This window comes from Oryx dammah, unplaced genomic scaffold (assembly GCF_014754425.2).
Source record: "Oryx dammah isolate SB20612 unplaced genomic scaffold, SCBI_Odam_1.1 HiC_scaffold_5, whole genome shotgun sequence".
NCBI lineage: Eukaryota > Metazoa > Chordata > Mammalia > Artiodactyla > Bovidae > Oryx > Oryx dammah.
Genome location: NW_024070189.1, coordinates 79,589,944 through 79,602,258, shown reverse-complemented (window position 1 = coordinate 79,602,258; position 12,315 = coordinate 79,589,944). Strand labels below are relative to the sequence as shown.

At 33.9% G+C, this 12,315-nt stretch overlaps 1 protein-coding gene across 10 annotated transcripts in view; it reads right to left on the bottom strand.

Moving 5' to 3' along the window:
- Window positions 1-12,315, bottom strand: part of CSNK1G3 (casein kinase 1 gamma 3) — a 96,209-nt gene that overhangs the window by 59,801 nt on the left and 24,093 nt on the right. For all 10 annotated transcript variants that reach the window (XM_040241723.1, XM_040241726.1, XM_040241725.1 and 7 more), the window contains exons 4-5: window positions 7,406-7,554; window positions 5,075-5,309 (exon numbers count right to left, since the gene is read on the bottom strand). In XM_040241723.1, coding sequence (XP_040097657.1) covers window positions 5,075-5,309; window positions 7,406-7,554 — 384 coding nt within the window. The remainder of the gene's footprint in view (window positions 1-5,074; window positions 5,310-7,405; window positions 7,555-12,315) is intronic.

Sequence of the window (12,315 nt, the reverse complement as noted above, 5' to 3'; positions counted from 1 at the left end):
GCAGAGCAATAAGAACTCTCATTCATTGGTAGTTGGAATACAAAATGGTAGCCACTTTGGAAGACAATTTGGGGGTTTCTTACAAAACTAAACATACTCATACCACATGCTGAAGCAACTGAGCTTTTTTATATTTACACAAAGGAGCTGAAAACTTTATGTCATACAAAAACTACACAAGGATGTTTACAGCAGTTTTAGTCATAATTGCTAAAACTTGAAAGCAATGAAGAGATTCTTCAGTAGATGAATGGATAAATAATCTGTGTTATCTCCAGACAAAGGAAAATTATTCAACACTAAGTGAAATGAGTTATCAAGCCATGAAAAAACATGAAGGAAATTTAACTACATTTTACTAAGTGAAAGAAGCCAATCTGAAAAGGTTACATACTGTATGATTCCAACTATATGGAATCTGGAAAAAGCAGAACTATGGAGACAGGAAAAAGACCAGTGGTTGTCAGGGGCTGGAGAAAGGAAGCGATGTGAAGCACAGAGGATTCTTAGAAAGTGAAACTAACCTCTAGGATACTACAGGTTGATACATGTCATTATAAATTTGTCCAAACCCACATAATACACAACACCAAGAATGAACCCCAAAGTAAACTACAGACTCCTGGCAATAATGATGCATCAGTGCGGATTCATCGATTATCAAAAATGTACCACTTTGGTGTGATCGTATTACAGTGATCACATGTGGGGACAGGGTAAAAATGAAACCTCTGTACTTTCTGCCTAATTTTGCTGTGAATTTAAAACTGCTCTAAAAATTAATGTTATTTTTTAAAAATACAAAACTATTTAAATGCACTTTTTCTAAACTTATTTAAATATACATCCTAACACTCTCTAAGTGATCTTGATGGTATCACTTAAGAACAACAATCATACAAAAATTATGACACTGAAATATCAAGAAAACACCAATTAGGTTTATTTTGTTTCAAAAAGCAAGGAATTGTGCAGTGTATTTTTAAACTGTTAAAATATAATGGAAAAATGAAAACACGAGCTTTTAAACTGTTAAAAAGCTGTTTGGGGAGGCTTCAGGAGTAGGTCTCAGGATTTGGGGCAATTAGCTGGAAATTAGACGCATCGCATCACTGAATGAAAAAATTATGATTCTGTGATTACTTCTCTCCCATTCTGAGCACTCTGCACTGAGGGAATTAAAATACCATTCTTCTCTGGAACACAGATTCTTCTTAACAATTACAAAGCAACTGGCAACTTATTCCTCAAATCCTAGTCTTTTAACTCATGAATACTCAATAATATTTAAAAATAAAAGACAAGTTTATTTCAAGACACTAACGAGAAATACATAGTATTTACTTAATTTCAAATGACTCCAATAAGACAAAAAAGAAAAAAAGTAATCCAAAGAAAGATTATAAAATGAGGCTCAAAGCACTTGAGAAAAAAAAAGTGTTTAAAAATTATTAAAAAGAAGATACTTGATGAGATGCAATTAAAAATAATTCATCCTGATAGTACTAAAGAATGCTTCCATTAAAGCAAACCAAGGAAATCAATATTTGTCACATGCACCTTTATTGAGATTTCATCTTGATCAGTGACTTCAGCAAGTACAAGAAAAATATTATACAAATGAATCACTATATCTTCCTTCTAGACATAAATCTTCTAATTAAGATCAACAGACATACATACACCACAGAAATAAAGATACTAAACTCTATAATGTGATCTTAACACTATTCCTCCATTTTATATTAAGGGACAACTTTTTCCTTTTTGAATCTGATACAGTGTCCATCTCCACAAAAGAAAATTACATATAAACCTGAACAAAAGTTCCCCTGACCAAATTCTCTACTTTGAAAAGTTCCTGTAAGTAAGAAGTCCTTGTTTGCACAAAAGTGAATGAATGAATAAGATGGCATTAAAAGTAACAACCAAAGTCCCAGTAAAGTAGGAAAGGAAGAAATCATATATACATAAATTAAAATCAGCACTAAAAGGTCACTTTTTCATTGTTCTTAATCTCTTCCTGATTCCTCACAAAGCCAAGTGCTCTAAACTCAAAACGCCACTAGCTATTTCATGTTCACAGCCTCTTCAAACTTACAAAATGCTTTAACTCTAGCACTCAGACTCACTTTACATTAGCTCATTCTTAATTTTAAAAAATGGAACTCATATAATCTGTCAAATAAATTTTATATTTTTACCATCCATTCCGAAATTCTACATCAAAACTGAGAATGAGAGCTTTTACAAAAGAGAGAAAGTAAGGTTTAAAGCTTTTGTTCTTTGCAGAACTTGCCAAAGAAATAACTTTGTGTTTGCTTCCTGAAAGAAGAGTAAAAAAGAGATTATAATAGTTAAATGCCATTTCCCAAGCTCTGAAGGCTCTTTTAACAAGGGCAAACATATCAGTCTACTTTGCCATTTCTACAAATAGAATTCTGTTACATTTACCATTGTTCAGATAAAGAACACCAGGCCAGAAGGAAGTCATGACTTCATGTCTCATAATAAAGCAAACCTTTGTTAGTTGTTATAAAATAGTCTTAACAACTTCTATGAAATGAAAATTTCTCAGACACTGTTCATATAAACATAGCTGTGCCTGGTTTTAACAAAAGACAGAATCCTGAAAGCTGTATATCTACCCAAACATGTTTTAAAATCTATCAGGGAAGTCTGTTATTGAAAAGCACTCACACAAATACCACCTGAAATATAAATACTACTGACTTTAAAAAAAAAAAAAAAAGGAAAACTTACATTTTCAGGTATTTCAAAAACCTGAAAAAATATCAAGAGTCTACTATCAGGTAAGCTGTCAAGGAAGATGCCATGTGCTATTTAGGCTGAGAGGCAGAAGCAGCGAACAACCGTGGATAGCAGACAGGTCTGGAGAGAATAGTTAAAGAATCAGCTAAGACCTAAGCTAGAGGCTGGATGAGATGACTTCTAAGGCTCTGAACAAACTGTGACTGTATTTTAAGTGATAGTGGATAAATACTGATCAATTTACGTTCCTGTCTCGTCTCTCTATGAGTAACATGGTAGATACAGAATCTAAAAGCAGAAACTTAAGTTAGAGTTCCTATGATATGAAACCTGACCAAGGCTTAAGACTTAAGAATAAACTATTGTAAACACAACCTAGAACCAATTTTCTTCAAAAACACACAAAAGTAATCCAGTGGGAAGGAATATCATAAAAAGAATATCTCAAGCCTATCTCACACCACACAAAAAATGAATTCTAGGTGGCAGAAGAAAACACAAAATGTTCTCATTATAATGGGCAAAGATTCCTTAGGATTTGAAAAGTAGTAATCATAAAAGAAAAAATTGATAAATTAGACTTCATAAGTATTTACAACTTATGCTCATCAATTGTCAACACCAGGAAAATGAATAGACAAGCCACAGATTAGAAAAAAATGTTCACAGGGCATACATTTGCCAAAAGACTCATATCCAGAATATATAAAGAACTCCTAAAAGTAAGCAATGAAACAACGTGCACACCACAAAAGAAGATATGTAAATGGTCAATAAGCACATGAAAAGTCCTCACAACCGTTGGTCACAGTAAAATAAAATAGCACAACAGATATTCAGTAGAATGGCTAAGAATGAAAAAGACAATACCAAATGCTGTCAAGAATGTGAAACAAACACAACTCCCATTTGCTGCTGGTAGAAATCAAAACAGACACACATTTCCTAGTTTTATTATGTGTGTGTGTGTTTATTATTCAATAAAAGGACCCAGGGCTGCTTAGAAAATGTTGTATCTGGGCTAGAGTAGAAAAGCTATAAGATGAGCCTGGAACAACATGCTGCATAAAAAAGGAAAGAAGTTTTCCAAGAGTCATGAGAACATGCCAAAGGAACAGCAGAGCCAGCATGACAGAGCAACCAGCAGCCAAACTGGGGACAATCTGCACTTCAAAATAAATGATGATATAACGATAGTAATGGACTATAATACATCCAATTATATCAGAATCCATGAGTCCATGTTTATATAAGTTAACAAACAAGGGAAGAAAGGACAGCCTTTGCCTACATTAGAATGTAAACTAGAATAAGGAATCAGAAAGGAATCAGAAAATAACCTAGTAGGTATAAATTTGATGAGAAACAAACCTATTTACAAAATCTCAAAACTCACCTTAGAAAACATTTGCTAAATACAAAGGGAAAATAAGAAACTGTTAAGTGCAGAAACTTAGCAGTCACTACCTTAGGCAAGTGATCAAAGCTACTTGGAACCAAGGTGACATCATGTCCCTTCTGACGTGATGCACTGAGATCATATCACTTCTATGATATCTGTGCTTAAACTGCACATCCAAATATAATCATGAAGAAATATGAGATGGCCTCAAACACAGGACATTCTACAAGACAGCCTGCACTCCAAAAAATATCAAGGTCATGAACCATAAAGAAAGGCAAGGAACTGTCCCAGATGAACAGAAACTAAACAGATATGACAAAAAGATGAAATATGTGATCCTGAACTGGAACTTGAACCAAGGAGAGAAAGAGCTGTAAGAAATTCTGTGCAGTTGATATTATTTTATCCTTTATACAAATAAGGGATCTTCTTTAAAAGGTTAAATAGTAGTACAGAGTAAACAGTTACCTCTAAGATATGTATTCTCAGTATTCAATGTATTAGGGCAGGTTGCTATCTCCCTGGCTAGCTGTATCACAGAACTAAAGTCTTTATACACATTAAAATTCAGTTAAAATTAAGTATTTTCTGACACTCTTTTAATAGAAATAATCAAATGGATCACCCTAAGCATATCAAAGTTGAATATTTCAAGTTACAAAAAAAAAAAAAGATGTGTGAATTTAAGTGAATTTAAGGATATCTGTCATCCATTTATTTTAAACAAGTTACTTTAAAAGACTTATCAAATACAAGTGAAAGTACAGTCTAGATGAGATAAATAAAAATTACAATAGAAGCAATGTAACCTGCAAAAATCAAACCATAATAACAATAAAAACTCACACTGTCAGTACACTGAGTTCAAACATCCATACTTACAAAAGGTAAACATACCTTTCCCTAAATGTGTGTTTATGCTCATATATCTAGCTGTTCCTGTAAGGCTCTTGTGTTCTCTGTATGGTATGTGTTTCTTTGTCTCTGGATCAATATATTCCTTTGCCAAACCAAAATCTATAATATGAATAACTTGCTGGGTTTTGTTTCCCGGCCGGCCTATTAAGAAGTTCTCAGGTTTTACATCTCTGTATATCAAGTTCTTTGAATGGACATATTCCATGCGAGAAATCTTGATGCAAAAAAGAAAAAAAAAAAAAATTTTATTTTAGGCTTGACTAGCATAAAATAGGATGAGAGCAGCAAGACAATTTTCACAATGGAAACAACGTAAAGAAGAAAGAAAAAAAAAACAAACAAATTGTTTTAGCCCCTTAAAAGCAACATGCTATCACTCCATAGTTTCTCAAAAACATGTTCAATTATGATTAAAAATCTCTGCTTTTTCTATTTTAGGCACTTATAAATGGAAGTGCTTGAATTTTATGAATTCCTTTAATATCTGGAAGACTGATTTAATCAAAACTTTCAGATGATGCCACCTTATACAATCAAACAGATTTACCAATACAAAATCTTAAAAGTATAAACAGATATATTCAGGAAACTGCATTTATTTTTCCTTTTCAGTTCAATAATGGAAAAACTTTTATAATTACACTAAAGAAACTTAAGAGAGTTTAACTGTTAAAAACAGTTAACAGAGCACTCTTCGGTCATATTTTTATTTTTCATAATTTGTTTACTTTTCTTACATATTAAACATTTAAAAAGATATTGAAACTGGAAAACTTTGGAATACAACTCTAATAATAATATAATACATTTTTATTCCTTGCTTTATAATTACTCAATATTCATTGTATAAATTGTCACAAAATAAAACATTACAAATAAGTAAATAAAAGTGCTTCATTCAGTAATAATCATGATTCACAATACAACGTAAGTGAACACAGTCACTCAAGCCATTTTAGTTTGTTAACAAATTTTGGGTCATATATATACATAACATTCTATGACCTATACTTTTCATTTACAGTGTGTTATGAGCATTTTTCAGGTCATGAAATATTCTTTTAATAAACACTTTTTAATGACTACATATTATCTTATTGTTATTAATAATTTATTCAACTAACTTATCTCTGTGCATCTGGGTTGTTTCTCACTTTATTATAGACATCTCTGGACAAAAAGCTTTAAGTACACCTGAATACTTCTACAGCGTAAATCTGCAGAAGTGAAAAAAATCAATAGATAAAAACAATTCTAAGACTTCTGCAACATATACTTATTAACATTTGTTTAGAAACTTCCTTAAAAATTATCCTCTAAGTTATTTCCCCATGCTGCTGCTACTGCTAAGTCGCTTCAGTTGTGTCCGACTCTGTGCGACCCCATAGACAGTAGCCCACTAGGCTTCCCCGTCCCTGGGATTCTCCAAGCAAGAACACTGGAGTGGGTTGCCATTTCCTTCTCCAGTGCATGAAAGTGAAAAGTGAAAGTAAAGTCACTCAGTCGTGTCCGACTCTGTGTAACCCCATGGACTGCAGCCTACCAGGCTCCTCCATCCATGGGATTTTCCAGGCAAGAGTACTGGAGTGGGGTGCCACTGCCTTCTCCGTATTTCCCCATAGGCTCCCTGAAATTTAAATGATGTCAAAGACTCCCTCATTAGTTTGTTTCTTCTTTTCCTAGGCCATTTTACATTAATTTACTGAGATTAAAAACCTGTGTTTCTGAGGGTTCTCTTCTTTAAGTATTCATTTTTTCCCCCAATATGGTAGATCTTTCTTTAGTTTTATTGAGAAATCTCCATACTATTTTCCACAGTGGCTATACCAATTTACATTACTACCATCAATGTTCAAGAATTCTCTTTTCTCTATATCACCTATGTTTGCTATTTTCATTCTTTTTTAATTTATCATTTTATTGAAGGATAATTGCTTTACAGAATTTTGTTGTTTTCTGTCAAACCTCAACATGAATCAGCCATAGGTATACATATATCTCCTCCCTTTTGAACCTCCCTAAGTATTCATTTTTGACATGCAAAGAGTCCTGGAAACAACTTAATTTTCAAACTGAGCATTTTGATCTTAAAGCAATACGATACTAATTTTTTCATACAAAAAAATATCTGAATCAGTTCTTTTAAGCTACATTCATCCTAACAAGACAATATGAAAAGTAGACCTATTTTCATTAGGTTGAACGCTGTGGACGACAATGTTGCACAACTTTTACCTTTTAATGTAACTTAGTAACCAAATGGAGCCATACAACTGTTCTAGCAGCTTCAAAACATCCTGCTTTACTTACCAGTTGGATAGCTATCATGAGAACCGTTTTAAGAGAAAATGTTCTGTCACACAAATCAAACAAATCTTCCAAACTAGGTCCCAGTAGTTCCAGCACCATAGCGTTGTATTTACCACAAGGGCCAAAATAGTAAACTTGAGGTATACCATCTGGGGGAAAGAAGAAGGACTTTAATAACTTCCTCATCTTAAATATCAAACTTTGCTTCCTAGAAAATCAATACACAATTTTTTAAACATTCTATAGTTTTAAGAACCGTAGCAGGATTTTTACTTTTTCTGTACAAACTTTTCTTGACCCAGCCTCCTCCCTCGTGAATCACAGGGAGCCAGGTTACACCTCTGCTCCACCTGCACTGCAAACTATGTTATAAACACTGCTTCACTGCTGGTCTCCACCACTTCACCACAGAAAGGAACTGTGCATTTGAGCCTTATTATTTCCATGGCCTACAGCAATGTCTGACACACAGGAAAGATCATATTTGTACTGAAAAAAAGGAGCCACTGCACTCTTTGATAACCTTGTGGTAGGCATAATGTTAAGATCAACCCCAAGATTCCCATCCTCTGGTGTACACATCCCTCTGGTATATAATCCTTCTCCTCCAATTGCGGGTAAGATTCCCAGATTTTCCTCTAATCATTAGGCTGTATTATATGGCAAAGGTAACATAGTTAAGGGCCATGTCACTGGAGTTCAATCAAAAGGGAGATTATTCCGATGTGCCTGACCTAATCAGGTAAGACATTTAAAAAGCCATTCTAGAAGTCAGAAATATTCAAAAGCAGCAGAGCGGTTCTGCTGACGTTAAAAACAAACTACCATATTGCACAAGACAGCCCCGTGCCAGAGAACGGTGGGCAGGCTCTAGGAGCCGAGAGCTTCATCCCACAGCCCTGAAAAAGTCAATTTTGAAAATACCAATGAACCTGGAAGAAGACTCTGAGCCTCAGAAAAGACTGCAGTCCAGGGTCACACCTTGATCTAAACCTAGAAAGACCCTCAAAAAAGGACAAAGCTAAACTATGCCTGGACTCCATAGAAACTGGAAGAAGACAATAAAGTCTCTTATTCTATATCACTAATTACTAAATAATTCATTATGCTAGAACACAAAATAATACAAACTCCAAATATAAAGTTACATGCACAGAAATCAAATATAGTTTACTTTTACTTTTCATGTATTTTTTAAAATTTATTTGTTTTTAACTGGAGGATAACTGCTTTACAATATTGTACTGGTTTCTGCCATACATCAACATGAATCAGATACAGATATACATTATGTCCCTTTCCTCTTGAACCTCTCTCATATACTTCATTTTCAGAACTAAGACTCCCAACAAATTAACATATAATAGGTGATCATTTTATTTTAATACTACATCTATCTATTTGTTTTGAGGAAATGAACAACCTCCATCTTAAATGCCTCAGTTTTACTTACAAGTGTTTTTTGTTTTGTGTAATGGCTTTGGAAGGGAAAAAACTTTCTAAAATATACTAAAACCTTCCCCCATTCTTTTAAAAATAAAGAGCATAAAGAATGCAATTTCATTCTTACTGTTTATTCTATCATTTTGCATAGTAAGTACTACATGGGCAAAATAAAACACTGGACTGGAAGCCAAGATAATTAGGTTCTTAGTCTGTCTTAATACTAACTATTCAATTTCTCAAGTAGACTTCAGTTTAACTATAATATCAATAGTTTAGAAAAGACCAATTTTTCCTGAAATGTGAATGTAAGGGAGGTGTTAGGACAGCTGAAGATAGGAAGGTAACATAACACAGTCATGATAGGCACAGAGGAAGGAGACACAGTCAAACTGCATACATGGTCCCCTCCTCAAAAACAGAGATTCTCATACATTCCCATGTGTATAAAGATACACTCCCATATATACGTACACTCTCATGTGTATATATCATCACCCTGCACCACACATCAGACAAACACACACATTTTCCCCTGCCAAAAGAATCATTATAGCATGAGTTAAGGTTGGTTGAATGGGAGGATGTGGAACCACAGACACAGAGGATCCAAAACACGTGTATGGAGGGCCGAGTATGAGTTACATGTGGATTTTTCACTGTGCAGAGGGTCACTGTCCCTAACTCCTGTGTTTTTCAAGTGTCAGTTCAATATTGCTTAATTCCAAAGAGCTCCAAAATGAAGCTCATGCTTAATAAGAATATAAGTAAGGCTATATAACTTTGAATATTAGAGAGAGTGTTTGAGAAATACTTTAGTCAGTTACAGGCAATACTTGGATTAAATAAATGTGGCCTAAATCTTTTTCCAATTCAAGTTTTTCTTTGTCATCCCTGAATCGTTTTTTTGTTGTTGTTATTAAAACTTTCAGGTGTGCAGCATTATAATTTGACATCTGTACAGGCATTCCTTGTTGTGTTGCGCTTCACCAGTATTTTTTTTTTTTAATTACAAATCGGAAGTTTGTAGCATCCCTACAAAGAGCAAGTCCTTGGCGCCCTTTCTCTAACAGCATCTGCTCACTTCGTGTCTTTGTGTCACATTTGGACAATTTTCACAGTATTTCTGACTTTTCTGAATGGGAGCTTCCCTTGTAGCTCAGTTGGTAAAGAATCTGCCCGTAATGCACGAGACCCAGGTTCTATCCCTGGGTCAGGAAGATCCCCTAGAGAAGCAAATGGCAACCCACTCCAGTATTCTTTCCTGGAGAATCCCACGGACAGAGGAACCTGGCAGGCTACAGTCCATGGGGTCACAAGAGTCAGACATGACTTAGCAATTAAACCACCACCTTAGCATGAGTTCTTACTAGAGCCACTCATACCATATTTGAGTTTTATCTATCCACATGATGTGTAAAAAAGACAAAAGGCTCAGAAATAGTGGATAAGAGACTCATTAATGTTTATTCTAACTCTGACATACGGCTTTTACTATTCTATATACATTAAGAGCTTAGTGATACAATTAAGATTTATCAAGAGCTCTTAGTTACTAAGTTTTAAAAAATATTTCTACGATGTTTTCTCCTGCCTCTGTGCCACTGAAAAGTATTTCTATGTTCTTAATCTAGCAATCTCTAATAACCCATTTCCTGTTGCTTCTAGCCATAAGGATGCTCACCGAACTCAGGAAGAGAATGGATTAACATAGAGACAGAAATACAGGAAAATACCAAATAAATTATAAGTGAATTAAAAACATATATATACTAGAGGAGTTCAGTGGTAGACTGGATGAGGTAAAAGACTGAATCAGTGAGCTGCAAGACAAAACAACTGAACTTACTCAGACAGAGAAGCAAAATGAATCTTAACAAGTGGAATTAACTTAAGAACCACTGAGACAGCATAAAGCAAAATAATATTTGCATTACATAGATCCCAGAATAAGAAGAGAGAGAAAAGGGGCCCGAAAAATCATCTGAAGAAATATGGCTAAAAACTTCTCTAATCTGCAGAAGGAAACAAGACATCCAGGTCTAGGAATTCCAGAGAGTTCCAATAAAGATTAACTTTAACAAACATACACCAAGACATGTCATAATTAAAATGGTATAAGTTAAGGATAAAGAGAGACTCCTAAAAATAAGAGAAAACCAACTTATTACCTACAAAGTAAATCCCATAAGATAATCAGCAGACTTCTCAGCAGAAACTTTACAGGCCAAAAGTAAGTGGTATAACGTATTCAGAGTGCTACAAGGAGAAAACTTTCAACCCAAAATTCTCCATCTAGCAAGTTTATCATTCAGGACTGAAGAAAGGATGAAGAGTTTCCCAGACAAACACAAGCTTAAAGAGGTTCATCACAACTAAACTGGCCCTATAAGAAATATTGAAGAGGTTTCTTAAGCTGAAAAGAAAAAGAACTAATTAATAATAAGAAAACATACACAAGTAAAAAATATTATTGGAAAAGGTAAACATATAATAAAGGTAGTGTACAATCACTTATAAAGCAAACATGATAAAGACAAAAAGCAGTAAATTTAAATTAAATTCCAATAACAACGGATGCATTAAGAGACAATATATGTCATCTAAAGCATAAAACATTGAGAAAAACTTTATTTTGTTAGATAAAGCTTTGGAATTTAAGGTGCTACCAGTTTAAAACAGGCTACTACTTATATAAACAGTTCTATGTGATTCTGATAATAACCACTGGGAAAAAAACTTGTAGTAAATACACAAAAGAAAATGGAAAGAAATGTAAATATAACACTGAAGAAAACTACCAAAACACAAAGAGGAAAAGAAAAGAAAGGAACAGAGAGGAACCACAAAACCATGAGAAAAAAATTAACAAGCTGACAATAAGTACATATTTACCAAGAAATACTTCAAATGTACATGGACTAGAACAGCCAATTAAAAGACACTGAGGGACTGTTTGAATTTAAAGGGAAAAAAAAAAGAGACCTATCTACATGCTGTCTACACAAGACTCACTTCAACATAGTCTGAAAGTGAAGAAATTGAAAAACATTTCAATGCAAACATAAATGAAAAGAAAGTTGGACTAGCTACACTCCTATCAGAGAAAGAAGATTTTAAAATAAAGACTATAAAAGACAAAGCAAAGCAAACATAATGATAAAGATGTCGATCCAGGAAAAAGGGAAAACATTTATAAACGTATATGCATCTAGTAGAGGAGGACTAAGATATACAGCTCAAATATTAACAAACCTAAGGAAAAACTGAAAGCAAACAGTAGAGGACTTTAACACCCTACTTACATCAATGGGTAGATCACCCAGAAAAAAATAATCAGAAAGAAGACAAATTTAAATCATGGATTAGATTACATGGATTTAATATATAGAATATTCCATCCAAAAACACCAAAATATACATTCTTTTCAAGGGCACACGAAACATTCTCCAAGACAGATCATATA